A 22,989-nucleotide genomic window follows, 5' to 3' on the forward strand; every position below is an offset into this window, starting at 1 on the left:
AAAGCACAAACATGATAAGAGACAATCAGCCGCGAGTTGGTAGGTATTAGTAATTATGAACTTGATAACGCTAAAGTTGATCAAAATAATGATTACGCAAAAAGTACGTTTGTTTGAATGCGCTACGCATTACACTGGCTGTAAACAGCCTATATGAGGCACTAAGTACGCAGCCCAGTGTCGGCAGGTCAAAGAAAATGGCTGTACAGGTCACTCGGCGCTAGATTTACACTCGAGTACCTAAATGAATACCTATAATAATAGAAAAATTACATTATGATAACAATTTAACAATTCAATAAAAACTGATGACTTTTGTACACTAATTGTGAAGGTAAAGTCTTTTTTACTCATTTAATACTAAGTTATGTTCGCAAGCCTATTTATGCACATATTCATATGCATCTACTTTGTTTAATTCATGTGCAATTATGCAAGTTATATCAGTTTTCAGGTTTTGATATAGAAACTGATTGGCCTTGAAAAGAAAAGGCTAGGCACAACTTTTAATCCAAGCTTGGATCAAAATTTATCGTTGCAACTATATTACGAATAGTTTCGGCCTCCAATAGTTCAAGGTTTATTTTACAAGGTCCTACAGGTAGGTACTGTTGATAAGTAAACACAATTTTAAACTTAAAAAATATTTATTTCCATAAGGTTGACAACATAAAATATACTAATTTAAGCTATCTTATATAAACATAAATCATTGTAGATTCAAATCGTTTTACATATCGACGGTTGAAAGGCTAATTGTGTCAAGCGACATTTTTTGAGATATTGAGTTATATACATATTTGGAATCAGCGAATTTTTCTCCATCGTTTGGGCTCACTCTCATATTTTTCTGAGCATTTTTTTGGCGCTTGACACAACCGCAAAAAAGGGTCTCATTTTGGCGGTCATTGATCTAAACGACAAAGATTTGGGTAAATTTGTGGATCTGCCACTTAAACCTTTTTGACTTTTATCATAATTTTTGTGTCAAGGCGTATGGATTACATTGCATCATACTATTTTGAAAATCAGAGGCGATTGCGCCAATTTGCCTTTTCGCTTTTTATAGGATATGGTCGCTTGACCCATTTTGATTTCTAAGATAATATTGAAGTACGTCGCTTAGCCGTTTTTGTTTTCCATCGCCCCACACACGCATGTCGTTTGACACATTTTGTTGCACGATGTAGGTAGTTATCGTGTTGTGTGCGCTACCGAGGCATGTTTCGCTCGCGCTCGCGCGCGTATTCGGCGTCAGTCAAACGCCGGCGGTTAACGAAGTTGTACATACATACATACATAAAATCACGCCTCTTTCCCGGAGGGGTAGGCAGAGACTACCTCTTTACACTTGTCACGATCTCTGCATACTTCCTTCGCTTCATCCATATTCATAACTCTCTTCATGTATGCTCCTTTATTTTCTATTTCTGTAACTACATCTTCTTTCAAATCACAACATTTCCTTACCACGCTGTTCCTTATCCGGTCACTCAATTTCACACCCATCATACTCCTTAACGCTCTCATTTCCACTGCATTTATTCTGCTTTCGTGCTTCTTTTGCCATACCCAACTTTCACTCCCATACATTAATGTCGGAACCAACACGCCCCTATGCACAGCCAGTCGAGCCTTTTTGGATAGTTTCTGACTGCTCATAAAGGCATGCAAAGCTCCATTCACCATGTTCCCTGCGTTAACTCTCCTTTCAATATCACTAACACACTTGCCATCTGATGTAAACTTTGATCCTAGATATACAAACTCTTTCACTTGCTCAACTTTTTCTCCTCCAATCAAAATATTACATGCTGTCATTTCTTTCTACATACATACATTAAATCACGCCTCTTTCCCGGAGGGGTAAGCAGAGACTACCTGTTTCCACTTGCCACGATCTCTGCATACTTCCTTCGCTTCATCCACATTCATAACTCTCTTCATGCATGCTCGGGGGTTTCGGGTACTTTTGACCTGACCCTTTACCAGGACGTCCTTAATTTGATCAAGATACGTTCGTCTAGGTCTTCCCCCTCCGACCTTTCCCTCTACACTCTCCTTGTATATCTGCTTAGTCAACCTGTTTTCATTCATCCTCTCCACATGACCGAACCATCTCAACATACCCTTTTCTATTCCTGTCAATACTTCTTCTTTCACATCACAACATTCCGTTATCACGCTGTTCCTTATCCAGTCACTCAATTTCACACCCATCATACTCCTTAACGCTCTCATTTCCACTGCATTTATTCTGCTTTCGTGCTTCTTTTGCCATACCCAACTTTCACTTCCAAACATTAATGTCGAGACCAACACGCCCCTATGCACAGCCAGCCGAGCCTTTTTGGATAGTTTCTGACTGCTCATAAAGGCATGCAAAGCTCCATTCACCATGTTCCCCGCGTTCACTCTCCTTTCAATATCACTATTACACTTGCCATCTGATGTAAACTTTAATCCTAGATATACAAACTCTTTCACTTGCTCCACTTTTTCTCCTCCAATCAAAATATTACATGCTGTCATTTCTTTTTCCATTTCAAAAACCAGTGTTTTAGTTTTATTTACGTTCCCTCTCATTCCGTTCTCTTTTAAAGCTTCATGCATACAGTTTACCATCTGCTGTAACTCCTCCGCTGATGACGCCAGTATAACCTGATCGTCGGCATAGAGCAGACATTTGACGAGTAACTCATTCATCCTTAATCCACTTTCAGACTCTTTGGTTGAACAGTTCCGGTGACGCAACACATCCTTGCGTAACGCCTTTCTCAATCTTAAACCACTCAGTGTGCGCTCCGTTTATCCTGACACAAGCACTCGAATCCTCATATAAGGATTTCTTTTTTGTTTTATTTAAAAATAACCGTTATTTAATTCCTAAAAAATTATTGTATTGATGACAAGAACCTAAAGTCATGTTCACCTTTCTATTGGCATGCCGTTTGTTTCAATTGCTCAATTTTCTTTTTGTATTATTTTGTCTTTTAAACTGAAATATCAATTTAGTGTTGAAAATTACATGGCATTTAAATCATTTTCAAGTATTTTGTATTACATGGGATGGGCGCTTGAACTATTTTGCTGTCCAGTTATTTGTTCACTTCAAGCATTTGACTCATTTTGCTGTCAAGTTATTTGTTCATTTCAAGCATTTAACTCATTTTGCCTTTCCCTGGAAAACTGTCATTTTGATGTAAGCGCCATAAAATTTCTGAAATATTGCTAAATAGTAACAGAAATAATGGTTTTACGTACTTTTTAACCTTATAAATATACTGTATTAATTTTATCAAAATCGGTCAAGCCATTTTTTAACAGCGAATTTTTTTCCAAAAATTAAAACTTTAAACCGCTTTTTCTCAGCTTTCACAAAATGGCGCTTACCACAATTAGCCTTTCAACCGTCGATATGTAAGGAATCATTATACCTATCTAATTTTTATCAAAAACTTTGCTTATTTATCCGTTAATAATAAATAATTAATCTTTGTTATGTTTTTGTAAAAGTGAAAAGAGATTATTATAAATATACAAAAAATACTAGTTTTATCGCATTTTTAAATACAACATAAAGCACCGTTACTACTAGAGTTATTACAACAATTAAAGTCATAGTATTCTACATTGAAATAAGTTTTCTAAGGTATTAGATAAATTATAAGATAATAATATTTCCCCTTGAGCTCGGTATAAAATACGAAAACTAATTTAAAAATAGGTGCATAGTACCTACATATATTTTCATTTACACCGAATAGCACCATTGGTCAATGACTTCTAAAAATATCAAATACCTATATGATCACAAACTTTTCAAACAGATTGATAGTGACTAAAATAAATACTCAATAATGACAAAACTTATGGTAATATGTTTAAATATTATAAAAATAAATGCACACTGACATCGTAATAGCGGTAATACCACCACAATACAACATACAAATAATCACGTGTAGGTACGCATATAAAAAGACAAAGCCACCAGTCTTAAAAAGCCTGAAAGGCTAACTTCAGCTGTAGGGCTAATGATGGGATTAAAATTCAAATAGTGACAAGTTCAAGTAGGGAATAGTACAAGCTAGCCCATCGCCTACAAGAAAAATCCCAAGTCTATTTGACTTTTTTTTAGTCGCCTTCTACGACATCCATGGAATAGATATGGAGTGGTCCAATACAAAACAGCCCGGAACCACACGGCACAATTAGCATGATAATAGTGAAAGAAACATTAGGTACCTACACAATGCGTGGGAAGTATTAACTCCACCACCATGTGTTTCGTTCGAATCAATTTATTCCTTTTTACGCAAAAACATACTCAAAACTTTTGTGTATACCTATAACGTGAAGTAGGTACATAAACCAGATAAGATTCCAGGGAGTTCACTCACAGTATGACACGAGCGTAGGGGTGCTCTATATGGCCGTATTGTATGGCGAGCAACGTGTCTTTGATCCGCTGGAACACAGGCTGCGGCTGCTTCATGGTGGGGATGTGTATGAGATCGCCGAGGAAACCAATTCTACTGATTGGACTTATCACCGCTGCTGTGCCGGCACCGAACATTTCTAGTAACTGTAACAAACCTACTTTTAAATACAGTTTCGTAATCCAGCACCGCCGTGGCCGTAGCAGTCGTGGTATATAAAATTGAATCAAATAAGTAACTTCAGTGATGTGAAAAATTAAGATCACGACACGACGCGAGGGGTAGGTAGTCAACAAAAAACCTATAGTTCTTTATATATCTGCCTCTCTACGCACGTTTTTTATTCGGACACTTTGACAATTCGACCACTGCGGCTTAAATCTGTCTGTAGGGGAATATAAAATATTCTTTCGGATCTCGAGACTAATTGAACTCTCTTGTCGAAGGTTTATTTACGTGGGTAAAACTGCAGCCCCCAGAGTGATATATAGGTGTACTTGCTATCAGTTATATGGATATAGAATTTAACGTGGAATACGCAAAAATGAGTGAGAGAGAGGACATTATAATTACCCGTCCCCGTTTATTGAGTTGTATGATCCTTTCCATAGTGAGCACCTCTTCTTTGACGGTAAGATCCTCCCACTGGCTGGCCAGCTCCAGGATGGAGCGCCGCGTCACGCCCGGCAGAATCAGACCGTTCAGTGGCGGCGTGCACAACTGCTTCTCTGACAAATTATATTAAATTTTGTCAGAAACAAAAACCAGAAACTTTACTGGACCACGCCACATCTAACCCCGTAGCGTATTAGCTGCGAGGAAGCGGTTGCAGGAGAAGCACATAACACCATTCACACGAACAGTTTTTGTTGCCGACCACCTAATTGCAACTACCCGCAAAGCTTTTGCATTGCAGCAGCAGCTTCAATTTCGCGTCGATACGTGCGACAATCAATGGTGAAAGCTAGCGGCGGCACGCTGCGGCGTGCAATTTTTCCTCTTTTGCTATACAAAGTCAATATACTTATTGGTGGACTACAGCAGTCAACAGCCGTAGTTTACTATGTCGGCGTTATTAGTAACAAATGCAAGTTGCATTTGTCACTTCAACAGTTGTTTGCTTCGTAAACGGCTTGTAGTTGGGTGGTTGGCAGCAAAGTGTTGTTTGTACGAAAGGTGCCTGGGGACGTTTTACATAAAATACCTACGTGGCTTTAGGTAAAATGTCCCCAATATTGATAACATTCAAAGAAATCTTGGGATTTACCACATCGTGAGACCGTGCCGTATGTTTAACCCAGGGTCAAACAAATATTATAATAATTAGGTAAACTTTGATCAGAAAATGAAAAAAAATATATAATTAACCGTGTGACAGATATTTCGGGGATTCCCGTAAGTACATACACAGGCATTATGGTAGGTATGCAACAAATCTAGCATATAACATGATGCAATAATAAGGCATATAAATGTGGCTTTATAAGCTCGCAATAAGACAATGTGGCGGTGGCGGCACTGTGGACACCGTTGACCGTTTCAGCATAGACGACATGCGGCATCCCGGATTTGCGTGATCCACGGGACTACTTTCGCTTTTCATCTTGAATATATCAAAAGTATTTACAATTGAACTTACGTCCTAGTTCGTTGATGTACAATGCGAAAATATTCATAGTTCCCACTTCAGTCACTTCATGGTTGGGTCCAAACAACCACAATACCTGGTGGTGGCCCATTTTCACCGCTCTCGCCGTGGGCTCTAAAAACAAATCAATTTTATGGAAATTAACAAAAAACAATCAATCTTATTTACCTACTTACATTTGTTATCTATGTAAAACTTTCATAACTTCATAAATACTTTTTCTACTTGTTCTTTATTTCCATTATTCATTACAAAAGCAGCTATACTAAATACTGACCGATAGTTGGTCCGTAGTTAGAGCCGACCTTCCTATGTCCCACTCCTCCTGGAAAAGCCCGCACTAAATTCGGGTCAGCGTAGATGGAGACGGCGCCATCTTCGCTGGCCTTGTAATACGCGCTCACAGGACTCAAAATAACGAATAGTAAAGCGCTTTCCGGCTCCATTATCCCGAAAGTGGCCTGTGATAAATGAAGCAAATTTAACTTTGAAGACCCAAAAGGTAAAATGTTTAACAGCATGTTAAATATATGGTACATGCAGCATTTACTACTGAATAAGTTAATACATACTTTAATTTTGAAGCCTAAAATTGGTATCGAAGAAAATACACGAAAATTTACCAAGCTAAAATCAAAACACAAACTCGTTCTTCCATACGATTTTATCTTTAATTCGACGTAAACTTTTATGTTACAAAATTAATTACTGTATAGACACTGCTTACAATACAAGAAGCGGTGTTAAAAAGCTTTCTCACCTCAGTTCCTATTAATGCAGGTCGTATGTACAGCGTGGAATTTTCGGAATGCGGAACCCACTCTTGGTCGATCTGTATGAGCCTGGATATACACTTGACTAGTTCGTCTCCGTCGAACGTGGGCAGACCAGACCTTTGGGCTGTCAAGTTCATTCTTTCCATGTTACAGTCTGGACGAAACAATCTTATTTTGTCATCCACTCCTCTGTATGCTTTAAAACCTTCAAATAGCTGTAATCACAAGCAACATTTATATACCTAATCATGCAGTATTTGCTTGCTCTATTTGTTAGAAATACAAAATATACTACAGAAGAAAAGATGTTTCGTTACGTTACTTTTCTTCTTCCCTCTGTGTTTATATCAGGGTAATATTTTCACCTGTCTGGAGAGGAGCCCAGGGTTCCGCGTTTTTCACGTAACTTTATGTACCCTTCCTAACCATAAATGTCTGGGTACCTACTTGAAAACAAAATGGAATGCAAATTTCTAAGAGGTTAATATTAGCAGGTAAGTATATACCTGTACCGCGTAGTGTAATGCTTTCGCTGCAGGATGCAATGACAGATTCTCGAAAGGCGTTATTTCAGGTTTCTGCCAGCCTCCGAGCTCTTTGTGGTACTGGATCGTGAGCATGTGGTCGGTGAAGTACTTCCCGAAGCCGAGGGCATTCGCTTCTGGTTTGGGCTGCAGTTGGAAAGGCGCCGCCAGTCTTACTTGTAGGTCATCATACTGTAACAGATATTATTATGTGGCATGACAATTTGATGATAAAGTTTTACTTTTGTAGACCGTCGCTGACTTGTCGAAGCGACTATGAGACAATCGTCTGCGAAACCATGGACTATATCTAATAAACTACCTACACAAACAAAAATAAAAAGAAACATTTTTTTGACCTTTGACATCGAATAATTACTTACTTTTAGTAGGGCATGACATGACATGGACATGAATATTTAAGTTTAATTACTCAAATGCAAAATCTTCCTCCTAGTCGCATGTTGCATACGACTTTTCGGGGATAGAAGAGAAATGATTTGGAAAGGCTGTATGTCGACTGCGTCCTGCCTTAATATTATATGCTGCACTATTTTGTTAAAGCTTTAGTCGCCTCCTACGTTTATAGTAAGATACCAATTTGACTATGTTGAAAACCGTACGGATCAACTAGTATGTACCTAGATATTAGGTACTTTAACTTGATTCAGGGTGACAGATTAAATTAATGACCTTGAATCTTTTATTAAAAAGTAAGCTACCGAGGATAAGTAATTAGTTATCAGTACAGAATGACGAATAGATTGTCACGGTATTGTTTTAGATAAATTTTCATAACTCAATAATTAGCTAGTCTATGCACATGCAAACCAAACATGTCATAGGTAATGATGCCCTTTTTGTCAATAAATTCTTAGGTTTATTTGATATTTTTCTTATGGTAAAAGGAAGCTTAACTAAAAGTAGTAATTATGTACACATCTAAATTGATTCTCTGGACAGCAATTGAAGTTGCATCTGTGTATCAAAGATCACACAAATATTAAACTTTACATTATGATACCTTAAAAGAATTTTCAGGTGTGTTGTCTGGGCGTGGCTGCGGGTCCGACGTTGCCCTGGTCACCACGTGCTCGTTCTGCGCCTGCGCATCCTCCAGTTCCTTGTACTGAAGCGACGAACTGCACCTCCGAATAGTCTGCATTTTGTGCGGGGTTTCGAAGATCCATTTTACCAGAATCTGTACCTAAAAATATTGTTGTATGATATACGGATATCACGTACTTAATTACCATAAATTTTGGTCAGAGGTCGTAGAATATAATGGGTTTTTCCCACGTTCTTTTTCATTCTTTAGTTTCAAGAAATACATTCATCTCCTTTCTTGTTTTTGTATCTTTTATGTACTTACAAGTTGGCCATAGTAGGTATGTACCTGATCGATTTTATGTACTTTACATACCTAAAAGTAGGTAGATGTTTAATTTGTGCCCTGCATGCATTTGACTTTGACATTTAACATAAAACGATTTCATTTATTTGCTCTAGTTTAACAACCTAGCTCAGCCTGTATACCTACTACCCTTCTTAGAAGCACAATAGAAATAGTTAAAATAATCTTGTCTTTCATTCTACTTCAACAGACATGGCCTCTGTGGCGCAGCGGTAGTACGCTTGTCTGTAACACCGGAGGTCCCGGGTTCGAATCCCGGCCAGGGCATGATGAGAAAAGAACTTTTTCTGATTGGCCTGGGTCTTGGATGTTTATCAATATAAGTATTAATTTTAAAATATAGTATCGTTGAGTTAGTATCTCGTAACACAAGTCTCGAACTTACTTCGAGGCTAACTCAATCAGTGTAATTTGTCCCGTATATATTTATTTATTTACATGCGCGTGCACGACAAAAGAGAGGTCTTTTGTTGAAGTTTTGGCTTACGAAACACAGTAGGTACATTACTCTTGCTTACGAAATTACTTGGTTACGAAATTATCTTTACGATAGTTAATTGAAACTGAGTAGGTACACGGACATATCTACTACCCCTTACTTGCTTCAGGTACAGTCACACAGTAATAATTATTTGATTGATAAGAAGACATGTGAGATCTTCCATCTAAAATAGAAACATAAATAAGCCATTTGCATGTTTGAGGCAACGGCGAAAAAGCTGTGCTGGCTTCCGGCCTTTTTACTTTATTAAGTAACTATTCCTGGGGCAAGGACTTTTTCAGATATAAAAGTAGGTACTTAGTATGAAGTGATGTAGTTCCTGAACCATTTCGGATAATCAAACCGCTCTACTAGACCGATTCTTGATTTTATATAAGTATCTATAAACAAATATTTCCTTTTATAAATATCAGTATGGTGAAATTTAGATAAATGGTGGAATTAAATACCGGAGACTTTATTAAATTAAAAGCTGTTATTATAAATATAATTGTCTCACCTTGAGTGTAAGAGAAACATTTTATAAGACATAGTGGTAAGGTATCTGATTTAATATTACCTAATATCTGAGTAATATGACGTAAGATTTTTAATATCTACTGTAGTGTAGTCGAGTTTAAGTCTCTCCATATTATGTACAAATAAATAATTTGGTTTTATTTTATATTAAAAAGATTAACTACACTCTTATTTAGGAACACACTTATTGAGTACCTAAGCCTGAAAGAAACAGTAGGTATAATAAATTATAAATTCATAATCTAAAAAAAAAGCAACACGGTGTAAAAAGAGAATGCATGTTATGCAAGGTGATTTCAAGCATTTGCAGTAATAATAAGATCGATCTAATCACTACCTATGTAGCAAAGAAATTGAAAAAACAAAGACCTTATAAAACAGAAAGATTCCTATAGATGACGTATTCAAAAATTGATACTAATATCAGTATTATGCTAGTAAGATATTTTTTTGGTTCGTTTTGTAGTTCCCAAGCTTTTACATTACAGAAAAACTATAAATAAAAAAATTAAGAGGTATAAAATAATTACCTGATTTTGATGTAGATGCATTTTTACAATTGCCAACGTATTGTACAATCCACTTTAAAGCACAAAATACACTGTCTTTAATTTTATTTTGCTAGACTACTCTTTTAAAAGCCATCAATTTTAAAAATACACAATTTTAGATTAAAATAGTTTATTCACTTGCTTTTAAAACTTAACTGATTTCATGACCAACCATATAAAAATGTGTTGGTATGTGTGAATATAAATAACTTGAAAAGAAACAAATTTTCACATGAAAAATACCATCTGTATTTTGGCTGTTATAAACTGCTTGAACACATTGCCGCAAAGTTGTAAAATGTCTGTTTTAGGTCACTCAGCGCCATGTCCATACACAATTTAATGAATATGGTAATATACCTAGCGAATCAATGCTCATTTACGCACAACGACACCAATTTACATTATAAATTATTATGAATAATGACTAACTGTAAAGAATGTTATATCAACCAAAAACGGAGAAGCATATGCCTTTGTACCTGATAACTTATTTTTTTTCTTATATTCTTTTTCTCTTGGTGGAATAAAGAGTTAATCTTATCTATCATGTGAGTGGCATATCATAAAACAACAATGATTTAATTTTTATTCATATAACAATAACAAGATATCTCTTGATTTCAACAAATATTAAATGTAATGCAATGCAAATGTCAAGATACTAAATAGAAACAAAGAAATGTTAATCAACATATTTTTTGTAACTATTTTGTAATGGTAACTACAGAAATTAAACTAAAATTTTAAAATATCTAAAAATTTGCTCAGTAATTCAAAATATTAAACTATTATGTACTATGCTAATACAGGTTTGGTTGTTTTAACAGTATTCTCTCTTCATTTTTAGCATGTTTCTTTAAAAGATCCATAACTTCATTATCAAACTCTTTTGGAGTAGGTTGTTTCTGAACAATCCAGTGAAAGATATCCCAGTCATTGCTTGGAGAATTGATGAGACGGTCATACATCATTGTCTGTTCCTCACTGAAGGTATCCAAATACTTTTTAGCAAAGGTACTCAGCAAGAGGTCATTCTCTAACATACCCCGTTTCCTGGATTGGTAGTGAAGCCTGTAAACCAGAACAAAAGTCCTTAGTATTTTTCTTAAAATTGCATAATATATTTATTTAGAAATAAACAAAATTGTTTTTCTTACAGCCGATTTAATAAGGGCAAAGCTACTTCAATTGATCAATAATTTCTGAAGGTTGGCTTTGGTTTGTAAGGACAAACAATCAAAGCTACAAACTTTACACCTTTATAATATTAGTATAAATAACCCAAAACTCAGATTTTTAGGGTTCCATACCTAAAAGGTAAAAATGGGACCCCATTACTAAGCCTTGTCTGTCACCAGGCTGTATTTCATAAACCATGACAGCTAGAATACTGACATTTACACAAATTATACATTTCTGTTGAATAACAAGAAATTGTAATTTTTTGTGTTTTTTTGCTCATATAAATAACTTTATATTTAAAAACAGTGCAACTTATGATAGGGCTTTATATCCAGTACAATAACACCTACCTGGGAAGTTGTTTAAAACCAACATATTTTTTCTAAGTGAAATCTATTCACACTTAGATTTGGATTAGAATGATTTATAACTTAGTAATATATATATATATATTTATTTATAATAATATATATACATTTTGTTTTTACTTTGTATTTGAAATCAAGACTGTCAAGATTATATTTAAAAGGTGTACTACAACCATTGTATTATTAGTGTTAATAAATAAATAATTTCACATTTGTATTGTACTGACTTAACAGGGTTGAGGCTAAAAGTAAGTATTGAAATATGTCCGTAAACACCCTTTATGCATGTTTAGTCTAAAGTAACTTCATCAAAACATAGAATAACTAACCTGGCTTTACGAACACTCAGGGTCTGAGGCTTATCGACGTTATAAACAGGTATTTCCATGTATGTTGTATCAACCTGTTTGGGGCCATCGCTATAGTAGGTTATGCTACGTATTTTTTGGGCGATAGAGTAATTCTGTAATTAAAAATGATTCAATTAACTTGCATTACAGGTTACGATTAAAATATTTTAAGAAATAGCAATTCTACTCGTCGGCCGTGATCCAACTGATAAAATTATTTTTCCTGGGAGGACCACGACCACAGTATTCATTTTTAACTCACAGCACGAAGTCTTTGCAACATTTCTTCGAGATGATAATTTAATCTTTTTAATAAGCTTTCTGTTTTGTTTTGAGTGTTGCGTAATGGCGTTATTCGAGTCCAAAGATTTTTATTGTTTTCAATTTTCAAATCATAAACACAAAAAAATATTTTAAGTGACATCTGGCAATCTATCTTTTTTTTTCTTCGTTGTGACAATCAAACTTCTTCTTAAAGCTTAAAGTGTCAGAATGATATTATTATATTATGCGAAGGATATGTATTCAGTAAATATTTATTTGTCTGAGATCTCAACCAAAGATGATCAATATGACTTTTTAACTAAATAATAGTTACATACATATTCACTAAGGATACCTATTCTTTTAAAACGAAAAGTAAGACGACAATGACCAAATCCAAGCCTACATAAAAGTACAGTAAAAGTGAGCTTTCCGTCAAAAGTAAGTCTTATAAAACAAACAAAGTTCTGTTTTTAAAGTGTCAATGATCCTCCCTTGGAAAAACTAGTCCTCACCCACTTAAAATTCCATTTCTTTCACTTCCAATAGGTTTTGACAGTAGACAAGGTCATAACGATCTTTTCAGTGAAAGTGATGCATTGTTCATTGATACTGTCGGTTCCGTCAATAATTATGCGAGAGTCATAACTTTGGCACACTGGACGCATCCCCGTAACATTTCTATCTATTTATATTTCTTGGTAACACTATTTGGCAATACATCTGGGTAAAAAAAAAACAATAGCTGTAACTGTCAATTGAAAAAGTTAGTTTGATGACACTTCGAGTCTAGAAATTTTGATTGGATTTCAAAACTTGAACGAACGAAAGTTTTGTTTTGGTGTTTTCAATAGTTGTTTCTAAGCAACAACCGTTGTTATGTATCTCCAAGCTTCAAACATTCGTACTACAAAATTCAATATATGGGTACTTTCCAATCAAGGAATTACGTAAAGAAATAAATATTTCGTGCCCAGTTTTGATGATCAAGATGTCCCCTTTGAAGAATTTTATATTATTTACCTCGGGTAAGTCTTAATCTATTTCGTTCGTACAAAAAGAATTTTTTTTACTCATACTTTCATATTACTAATATAAATGCGAACATTTAAAATAAAGTAGCTACAGTATTCACTGGTTCAGTAAGTGATAAAGACGTGAATGTACTTATGTATGTTCATCCATCTTCTTGCTCAGGTTTTATTTATAAATTGGTTCATTAATAAACATTGCTCATTCTTTTTTCAGAAAACTATTTCAGTTTATCAAACGTTACAGTTGATGAAAATTCTGAACAAGCCCTCTCTGACTTTATTCACAACTCACAGACATTGCTACTTCAAGGGCGTATAAATGGAAACTCTGTTATTTTCAATAATAAGGTCAGTATAGGCTATTTGACTGTAATAATAATATACATTTCTTTTAAGTCATCAGTCTTAATATATTTTTTTTGGAGCGATTTGTAATAACGCATGATAAAAATATTGCATTATTTCAACAAAATCTGTCTCCGAAAATGAGGGGTTTTTTATGTAGCTGTCATGCGACTAAAAACGACTGTGATTGGCTATTTCTATTATGACTTATATGACCCATAAACAGACTGGGGATCGCACCATTCCTTGGTGTTCGCTATTATTTTTGAAGCTTTTATAAGTGTTTTATCGCTCAAGATTGCTCAGATAACATAGGTATTTAATAATGGAAACCAATTTCGAGATAGCTGACAGTTGAAAGCTACCAAATGTGGACACAATAATGGTTGGTGTCTTCAAAGACAATCCAGATTTTTATGCTGCCGAATAATAAGAACTTATCATCGTAAATACTCACATCAAAGTGGTCTTCACAAAAATGAGGACGTGTTTTGGTGATATATCATCAGCATTTCGCCTAGCAAGCTGAAAACACTTCTTGCGAATATTCAAATCCATCAGCACAGAAAAAAACTGTTTTTATTGTTGTATAAGTGCATTGAGGTACTGCACAACATTTATAGAAACTCATTTTAATAATGTTCACACATATGACGTGGCAAAAGTTAAATAAAACAAGAGAAAATCAAATCTATTCTAAGCACCAATAAGCTGTGTATGATATTTATGCGAAATTTACGTCACTGCATGTCATGGCCGCCATATTGCTAAAAGTCGCGTTTTGGCGGCATATTTGAATATTGCATTTACTTTTTCGATATTTTTTTAAAATAAAGACAAAAGTGTTTTTTACGGCTCCTTATAAACAAATAAATACCCAAAGATAGTTTTTAGAACTTTGTCAAATAGCCTATTGTGAATCTTGAGGGAGACATATTTCACTGCCGAATAATAAGAACTTATCATCGTAAATACTCACATCAAAGTGGTCTTCACAAAAATGAGGACGTGTTTTGGTGATATATCATCAGCATTTCGCCTAGCAAGCTGAAAACACTTCTTGCGAATATTCAAATCCATCAGCACAGAAAAAAACTGTTTTTATTGTTGTATAAGTGCATTGAGGTACTGCACAACATTTATAGAAACTCATTTTAATAATGTTCACACATATGACGTGGCAAAAGTTAAATAAAACAAGAGAAAATCAAATCTATTCTAAGCACCAATAAGCTGTGTATGATATTTATGCGAAATTTACGTCACTGCATGCCATGGCCGCTATATTGCTAAAAGTCGCGTTTTGGCGGCATATTTGAATATTGCATTTACTTTTTCGATATTTTTTTAAAATAAAGACAAAAGTGTTTTTTTACGGCTCCTTATAAACAAATAAATACCCTAAGATAATTTTTAGAACTTTGTCAAATAGCCTATTGTGAATCTTGAGGGAGACATATTTCATCTGCATGCTTGTGTTAATATAATAATTTAAAATATATTTCTGTTTATAATAAATTTTAATTTTATAAATATTCCTTCCATTTTCTGACTGGTTTCAGATTTGCAATGATAACAACCAATCTATAATATTCTACAAAACCTCTGCTCAAGATTTGAATGGAGATGATGGTGCAAAGATATTGAACATAGCAACAATATCAACAAATGTTGCAGAGTCATTGTATCAATCATTGAAACATGTATACACCCCATTATTTGCTGTAAGCAAAAAATTATCTTGAGATCATTAAAGCTTATTTCATTTTTTCTGATAATTGTAAAGTTTTGCTATCCATGTTGTCTATTTATCTTTTATATATATATATTCTTACTATAGAATTTATTGCAGCATGATGACCTCTACTCTAATAAACTTCAGAAGAATCTTCATGAACTGGAGTCTCATCTGAGAGTTCTGTTACATGGGAAGGGAGAAGGAAATATGAATGGTATATTGATAGTAATAAGCACCACTTGGTAGCAATTTAAAAGAAATAAGTGTTAAATTTCTTAGATAACTGCTTTATCTGTTGAATATGAATTGTTTTTATTAATAAGTCTACAAAATTTTCAGTGATTTTGACTATTGAAGATGAAGTGGAATATTGGAAAACATTAAAGCAGAAACAAGACAGCAATAGTAAAGAAAAGGAGGCAGCAGCTACAATGTGTGAAATATTTGAAGACATATGTGATGAGATAAGGTACCTAAAAGTACCTTAAAAGCTTTAAAAGTTTTCTGGCAAACATGTCATTTTGGTGTTATTTAACTGTCTTGTTTATTTCAGGTCATTGCAATCCAACAGTATGTCTGAAATAAGGGAGATAGTTGAAAACATTGGTGGACTTTTAGACGATGTTTGGCGGTTCACCATAATTCCATACTCTCATGAAAGAATGATACATATTTTCGATGCTATTGGTATGCAAAAAATTGATTTGTCAATATAGTTGATATACAATGATTTCCATTGATCAAATTAAAGATAATCATTAAATGTATTTTCTAGGTCATGTCATAAACACTAATATACAGAAAGCTTGCTTGAATTTAAAACTTTGGGAAGTAAATAATGTGAATATAGAAAACAGTGTTTTGCAATTACTATCTGAAAGTTTAGCTGCCATTCAAACCTGGATTAGTGCCTGTGAATCTCTCACTGGAACATACTGGCCTAATTATGCACTGCATGCATGGAATGGAAAACCTTATGTCCCATCCTTTTCTATTACATTTCAAACGCGATTAAAAGAGGTAATTTACTAAAGAAAATATATAATGTCCTTATTATTAATACAGCAACGAAAAGTAATGTGATTTTTGTCTTACAGATTTTTGAAATAAGATCTACTTATTGTCAACTCAATAAGTTGTTGACAAATGCAGAAAAAACAGACCTAAAGACGCATCAGTTATTTGTTCCTTTTGAAAGTAAGTGTTTGTGTATTCTAGCCTATATTGTTCTCGAAAAACTACTTATAGGATAGAATTCTTTAGCTGACAATATAATAGTGTATCATACCAATATTGCTCTCGTTATCTTTTGGGAAATTCAGTCATAGTAGAATGTGTGGTGAATACACAGCTGAAATTCTGAATATTGTTGCTTAAAGAGTGTAATAGAGCACTAAGAGAGAATGTTTCGTCCATTCGAAAAAATAACTTGATGACATATCATTTTCTTATTTTTATGATTATACTGGCTGTCTCGGCAAACGTTGTTTTGTCATATAAATAATTTTTAAGTAATTTCTAGTTAAATAAAATATTAAGGGCGGACAACCCTTATCACTAAGGGGTATGAAAAATAGATGTTGGCAGACCTACTATGCTCACAAAATTTCATGAGAATCAGTCAATCCGTTTCGGAGGAGTATGGGAATAAACATTGTGACATGAGAATTTTATGTATAAGATTTACTGTTAAATATTTTCAATGGCAGATATCAATGTTTGGGCTTACAACGGGCCTAATAACGTGTGGGAGACTGCAGTATCACGATTCTCGATAGCGCTGCGCCCTGCTGAAACGAAAATTGCGGAGAAACTCAGGCCTAGATTACATAATACTTCAACAAAACAGGTAATAACCAGAATTTTCCACTATTTTATTTTATTACAGATAGTCCTGATGATATTTATCATCTCTTGGTTTTAAAGTTCACCCATATTATAGATTTTGATGCTACGAAAGAATTTGGCAGTTTTTATGGTCTGCTGGCCTGCGTTAAGCCACATTTGTTACTCAGGCAACTGGCGACTGCGACGGCGAGACAATTATATCTATTGTATAGAAAAAAAATCTTACAAGTAGGGTTGTATATAAGTACTTATATTTATTGTGCATTACATTGAGATGAAGTTATTCATGCTTCACTTAATAAAGTAGTTATTTTATTTTCATTTTGTTGTTATTTCTCGTAGATGCTGTACGAGTTCATACGCTACAAATCGCTCATAGAAAGACCTCTTGTGAAGCAAGCGCTCAACACTGAATTAGATATTTTCGTGTCATCCTTAATATCGCTAGTGAAGAGCATCCAAAGCCAATTAGAATGTGATGAGATGGATGTACGCATGTACCAGCCGCCGGAGATGTCGCCTCTCGTGCAACAAGTGCAGTGGGCCAAGCAGATGGAAGCCAAGGTATTTACAAAAATATTGTGACCATCATTATGGTAGGTAATGATTTCAAAAGGTTCTTACCGTTAATAATATTATTATTTATTGTATTGTATAATCCTTGATATTTTTAGTATTTGTTGTTAATCGGCAATGGAAATACATAATTTCTGAAAAATACACCATTTTAGCTATCACGGTTCATATCTCATAGATACAGCCTGGTGATATCGAAGTCTTAGTAATTGGGTCCCATTTTTACCTTTTAGGTAGGGAACCCTACACAAGAAACTTCAAGCATTAAGACGAGTTAATGTAAAAAGAGAATTAAAAAAAGTTTACCTGGTTTCGTCATTCGTTTTTCTCAAGAGCCCTTTCTATATTATTTGAATTGTTTCAATACATATCTATATGATAGCAAATGGAAATTAAGCTACAATTCGATGAAGCTATTAGTCAATCTAGGAGGCTTAAAGATTTATACCCTGTCGCTATTTCTGAATCTCATTCCATCATTTAGTCATTCAGTTTATGGTGTATATTGAAAAATGTGCTATTGTGATAAATATTGCAGGTTAAAGACATTCAAACTTGCGCTGAACAACATCTGAAAGAGTACGAAAGCAGCGTTGAACTCTCTAAGTTGTCGGCGCGGCTTTTGAAAGACTTGAAAGCGATGTATATTCAGCTGCATGAGGAATGGTCCAGGGAAATACAGGTTTTTACAAACAGAAATCGTTTAATTATTGTTCTTTCAGTCAGTGTCGATTTTTTATAATCATTATGATAAAAATATAAAACACATAGAATCACTTGTGTAGTCTGTCTCTTAGGCTGTAAGAACTCGGAAAATACTGCACTGTTTCTAATAACGCTTTTAAATTTATATGTTGCCACACTTGATACGACTTGCTTGCTTGGGACACCTACGACGACAGATACTTTAAATTGTTAAGGCTAATCAGCGTTTTTAAACCAAATATATATGACGCATTTTTCTCTTTTCAAATTCGGTTGCATATTCCTGCAGGCTCAAGCCAAGAGCGGCTCCCTTCAACTGTCGATGGACAAGCCGGTGGTGGAATTCTCCCCAGAGAGCCGTCTAATGGTGGTGAACTTTAACCCACGACTGTCGTGGTGGGCGTTAGAGGCCCGTACTTTGGCCGCTTTGGGACTGCCGCCGCCGCCTGCCGCCGCAGCGTTAGATACACTCAATGAAGCTAGGGTTCATGCGAGGGCTCTGCTGCAGGTAAACTGCCCTCACTATCAACCCACTCTCATCAATTTCAATACCTAGTGTTTACGCTAGAAGTCCGTACTCATCTCTGTAGTTGCCAATATTAATGAACTCATTTATTTTGTTGCGGGCGCGTACTTTATTCGCGGTAGACTCACTCAATTAAGCTAGGGTTTATGAATATTTTTATTTTGTACCATCAAATGACTCACAAATGAAACATGGTTACAAAGTTATGGTTTAATCGACACACTGCCATAATGCCCAATAAAATGTGAAGACTAAAGTTATTCAGTTTCCTTACAGGTTGCGTCGTTCCACAATACGCTGGGCGAGCGAATGATCCCCTCGACTCGGCCGATGATGCTTCAAGCCGCTTTGGACTTATCCGCCTTAGTGCAGGACCAGAAAGCGGTCTACTGGGACGACTTAGAACAGATAGCCAATTACACCAACAAGCTGAAAGAGCAAGTGTTGAAACTTGAGTCACAGGTTTGTTAACGAACATTATTAAACTTACGCTAAAGTTAGTGTTAGGTAGGTATATAATGTGTGGATAAATATAATAATAAAAAGAAACATCCATCGTCGGTTCATTCGACAATCGCCTCCTTCACTACAAGGCTACCCTGTCAAAATATCGCGTCGTTATCCCTTACAGGGTGGACAGAGTTAACAGTATCGCTTCGTTTCACATCACTTCTTGATGTGTATTCTCACAAAGCTGTACTTGTTGCACCTATATATGAAACCGTAATGGGCTTTAGCTGTGTTTACTTATTTTATGATTTTCAGAATTCCTATTTAACAAGCCAACATCTCGCTATACGAAAAATTGTGGAGGAACTCATGGATACCGAACTTTTAGCTCAGCAGTCTGAATGGAAGAAGCATATTAAAGATATCAGAGACATTATTGAGAAGGTAAGTACGATCTTATACCTGGAAAATTACAAAACTACTACAAAATTTTAATCAACATGAAAAATAAACAAAAATGTGACCTTTTTTCTTCTCTTTCGAATTGGGCCAAATTGAGACAGATTTTCTAATTCCGCTCTAAGTCTTTCTAATTAAACCAATTGAAAAGAGGCTGAGGGGAGGGTCATTTGTCCTAACTTGAGTCTTATTCAACAACTTAGTTGGATGTTACAGAATAAAAACATTTACAATTGAATTTCCTGAGCAGAGGTTTTTTTATTTTTTCAAATAATTTTATTACAGGTAGAGGCGAATGGTTATACCAATACCGATGCATGGAGAACTCACTGGGACGGGCAAATATATAAGGCGCTTGAATGCCAGTATATTAAGACGTTACTCTCGCTGCACAAACATTTTCCACACGTTAAAGTGGACTTGGTGCTTAGGTAAGTTTCTTGGATCGGTAAGTTAGCTTTTATATTGAGAGTAGAAAAAAAGAATAATAATCATTTTTTAAATGCAGAGTAGGCACTGACCATTTGAAATTCACGTTTTTGATGATTTTGAATAAAGCTTCTTCCTCCTGGCGTTAATTCCGGTTAAAGTCTTACCTTTCTGATCTTGGATCGGGTGAGTCAGGAGTTTATAGAAAGCGACTACCATTTCACCTCCGTAACCATTACAGGAGAACCTACCCCTTAATAGATCGTGGTTACATCCAGTAGTCTGAATATGCAGGTTTCCTCACGATGTTTTCCCTCACCGCAAGAGCGTTGGTTAACACTCAAACTAATGGGCATAACTCGGAAAATAATCATTGGTAAATGGAATTTGAACCTGTGTCTTCCCCACTTGCACTGATCACACATTCCGCCCCTCACGCATTTCGCTTCTAGTGCGAGCTTAGCTCCATGTAATTTTTCCCTTATGATAACAGATTTCTCCTAGCAACATGTGTATTATTCTTGTTCTAGAGGGCAGCAGGTGCGCGTGCAGCCGCCGCTGGAGGAGGTGCGCGTGCAGCACTACCAGCAGCTGCGGCGGCTGGCCGCGCTGCCCGCCGCCGCCGCGCCGCTGCAGCGCCGCCTCGCGGGCAGCGCGCTGTTCGCGGACATCGTGCAAGAGTCAGCTCCCACTTGTTTATACAGACTTGTTGATCTCATTCGTTTTTTACTTTGTAAACTTTTTATTTATAAAAGGCGTACTACTGGTTTCTCTTTAGAAAGAGAAAGGGGCCACCTGGATTAATACCAAAAGAAAGATGTGGCGGCCGCCATCTTGAACTAATTTCCATCATACATAGCAAGAACAGTCATAACAAGAACATTTTTTAACAAAAAAAAAAGGAAAACGGAAATGTTATACGGTATATCTTTCGCAGCTATGATGACATAGTCAGACAAACACACACAGAGGCAGACAGATCCTTTTTTCGGGGATAAAAATAAATTCATTTATTCGACAGACACGGCTGGCTAGCGAACGTAGCGGTGCAACAACTAGAGGCGGCGATGCGGTCGCTGCAGCAGACGTGCGACGCGTGGACGCGCCGCGCCGCGCTCGCGTGCGTGCCCGACTTGTCCGCTTTGTGCGCCGAGCGGCTCGCCGAGCCGCAGCATTGGGAGCTCAACTTTAAGGCCTGCAAGGCGTATGGACAGGCTGTAGCTAAGATGAATTTGTAAGGTTTTAGGTGTTATTTTAGTAATTGTGTATTTTTTTTTTGTCAAATCAATTACAAAATATATTTAATGTTAATATTGGAACACGACTTTTAGGACAGTTGAAATTGTTGGCGGAATTCTTACTTCATTATTAATTTGAAAGTAGCGGTCCTATTACAACAAATGATCACTTTTTCTTACAGCGAAGATGAAAAAATCGAATGGATAAGCGTTGGCACGGCGTCTCTACGTCGCGAGCTGGAATCGTCATCTCGCGAGCTATGGGCGGCGCTGATGTCGTCCCTGCAAACCAGTTGTCGCGGCGACGCATTGAAACTTGACGAGTTTGTCGCGGCTGCGTCGCTGCTACTCCGTGACAAACAGATGCCGAAGAACGCTAAGGAATTAGCGGAGTTGAGCGCCCAACAACAAGCGTTGCAGGCGAATATTCCTGATGTAAGTCTCTAGTTTTATAATAAACTGTATTCCATTATCAATACTTTATTATACGTTAAGCTTTTGTTTAATGCGGGCCTTGTGTTTTTGTTTTGAACTATATTAAATTGAGGTAATGAAACATGTTTATTTTGCATAAGTTATGACTTAACTATATAACACATACCCTCATTACAATGATCCCGTTTCACCCCTAGACCATTAAGGAATCTACATGCCCAATTTCATGTCTGTGTGTTGCCTGTCAGTCACTCAGGAACGGAATAGTTTTATATATATATATTGATATTATTTTAACTGTGATGGTTGTCATCTAAAGGCAAATGATTTAAATGCTCTTTATGTTTACTCACAATATACTCTTATCACAGTTTTTTTTTTTACAGATTGAGAAAACTGTAGAATGTATAAAACGTAAGGCACACATGCTACGAACTTGGGGTGGCGATGCGTCTATTGATGGCTCCATTCACGAGTGGAATAAAACTCGCGAGCTCATGATCAGTCAGCAACAAATGTTTGAACATCAGGTCAGTATAATTATTTTATTCTTCTTAGACCTAAGATCTAAAGAAATTTATCTTACTGATTGATGATGGCCGTGGCTTCGTTTATTGATGTCCCAGTCTATCTTAATCCGGATTCTAATTTTAAAAATTATAT

At 35.8% G+C, this 22,989-nt stretch overlaps 3 protein-coding genes across 4 annotated transcripts in view; 1 reads left to right on the forward strand and 2 right to left on the reverse strand.

Annotated features, from left to right (window-relative positions):
• Positions 1 to 3,244: 3,244 nt before the first annotated feature.
• On the reverse strand, positions 3,245 to 10,811 carry LOC106131355 (branched-chain-amino-acid aminotransferase, cytosolic). Of its 2 annotated transcripts, XM_060944716.1 has the most exons (9): positions 10,356 to 10,811; positions 9,806 to 10,026; positions 8,415 to 8,597; positions 7,373 to 7,582; positions 6,851 to 7,081; positions 6,368 to 6,551; positions 6,082 to 6,204; positions 5,016 to 5,170; positions 3,245 to 4,588 (listed from the first exon to the last, which is right to left on the reverse strand). In XM_060944716.1, exons 3-9 carry the CDS (start codon positions 8,553 to 8,555, stop codon positions 4,400 to 4,402), a joined length of 1,233 nt encoding a protein of 410 aa, XP_060800699.1. In that variant the 5' UTR covers positions 8,556 to 8,597; positions 9,806 to 10,026; positions 10,356 to 10,811; the 3' UTR covers positions 3,245 to 4,399. The 2 variants fall into 2 exon arrangements, with proteins under 2 accessions (XP_060800699.1, XP_013185894.2); XM_013330440.2 differs by lacking the exon at positions 9,806 to 10,026.
• A 140-nt stretch (positions 10,812 to 10,951) lies between these two features.
• Positions 10,952 to 12,704, reverse strand: LOC106131357 (succinate dehydrogenase assembly factor 2-B, mitochondrial). The gene is made up of 3 exons (XM_013330443.2): positions 12,542 to 12,704; positions 12,259 to 12,392; positions 10,952 to 11,450 (listed from the first exon to the last, which is right to left on the reverse strand). Exons 1-3 carry the CDS (start codon positions 12,701 to 12,703, stop codon positions 11,180 to 11,182), a joined length of 567 nt encoding a protein of 188 aa, XP_013185897.2. The 5' UTR covers position 12,704; the 3' UTR covers positions 10,952 to 11,179.
• A 667-nt stretch (positions 12,705 to 13,371) lies between these two features.
• LOC106131050 (cytoplasmic dynein 2 heavy chain 1) overlaps positions 13,372 to 22,989 on the forward strand; it is a 55,349-nt gene continuing 45,731 nt past the window's right edge. The window contains exons 1-19 of the mRNA XM_060944628.1: positions 13,372 to 13,571; positions 13,792 to 13,925; positions 15,485 to 15,646; positions 15,775 to 15,874; positions 16,000 to 16,129; positions 16,214 to 16,347; positions 16,436 to 16,680; positions 16,758 to 16,857; positions 17,370 to 17,509; positions 17,851 to 18,072; positions 18,623 to 18,766; positions 19,079 to 19,297; positions 19,592 to 19,777; positions 20,081 to 20,209; positions 20,510 to 20,655; positions 21,184 to 21,333; positions 21,675 to 21,887; positions 22,074 to 22,326; positions 22,713 to 22,856. Of these exons, the coding sequence (XP_060800611.1) occupies positions 13,526 to 13,571; positions 13,792 to 13,925; positions 15,485 to 15,646; positions 15,775 to 15,874; positions 16,000 to 16,129; positions 16,214 to 16,347; positions 16,436 to 16,680; positions 16,758 to 16,857; positions 17,370 to 17,509; positions 17,851 to 18,072; positions 18,623 to 18,766; positions 19,079 to 19,297; positions 19,592 to 19,777; positions 20,081 to 20,209; positions 20,510 to 20,655; positions 21,184 to 21,333; positions 21,675 to 21,887; positions 22,074 to 22,326; positions 22,713 to 22,856 (2,997 nt within the window). The 5' untranslated portion in view covers positions 13,372 to 13,525. The remainder of the gene's footprint in view (positions 13,572 to 13,791; positions 13,926 to 15,484; positions 15,647 to 15,774; positions 15,875 to 15,999; positions 16,130 to 16,213; positions 16,348 to 16,435; positions 16,681 to 16,757; positions 16,858 to 17,369; positions 17,510 to 17,850; positions 18,073 to 18,622; positions 18,767 to 19,078; positions 19,298 to 19,591; positions 19,778 to 20,080; positions 20,210 to 20,509; positions 20,656 to 21,183; positions 21,334 to 21,674; positions 21,888 to 22,073; positions 22,327 to 22,712; positions 22,857 to 22,989) is intronic.

The sequence above is a fragment of the Amyelois transitella genome, chromosome 6 (genome assembly GCF_032362555.1).
Source record: "Amyelois transitella isolate CPQ chromosome 6, ilAmyTran1.1, whole genome shotgun sequence".
Lineage (NCBI taxonomy): Eukaryota > Metazoa > Arthropoda > Insecta > Lepidoptera > Pyralidae > Amyelois > Amyelois transitella.

Coding starts and splice junctions, on each gene's coding strand:
- LOC106131357 (XM_013330443.2), bottom strand. CDS start 12,703: ATGTCACTTAAAATATTTTTTTGTGTTTATGATTTGAAAATTGAAAAC. Junction 12,393..12,541: donor TGTTGCAAAGACTTCGTGCT/GTGAGTTAAAAA, acceptor TTTTAATTACAG/AATTACTCTATCGCCCAAAA. Junction 11,451..12,258: donor CTGAGTGTTCGTAAAGCCAG/GTTAGTTATTCT, acceptor TCTGGTTTACAG/GCTTCACTACCAATCCAGGA.
- LOC106131355 (XM_013330440.2), bottom strand. CDS start 10,376: ATGCATCTACATCAAAATCAG. Junction 8,598..10,355: donor TGCATCTACATCAAAATCAG/GTAATTATTTTA, acceptor CAATATTTTTAG/GTACAGATTCTGGTAAAATG. Junction 4,589..5,015: donor AACTCAATAAACGGGGACGG/GTAATTATAATG, acceptor GGTTTGTTACAG/TTACTAGAAATGTTCGGTGC.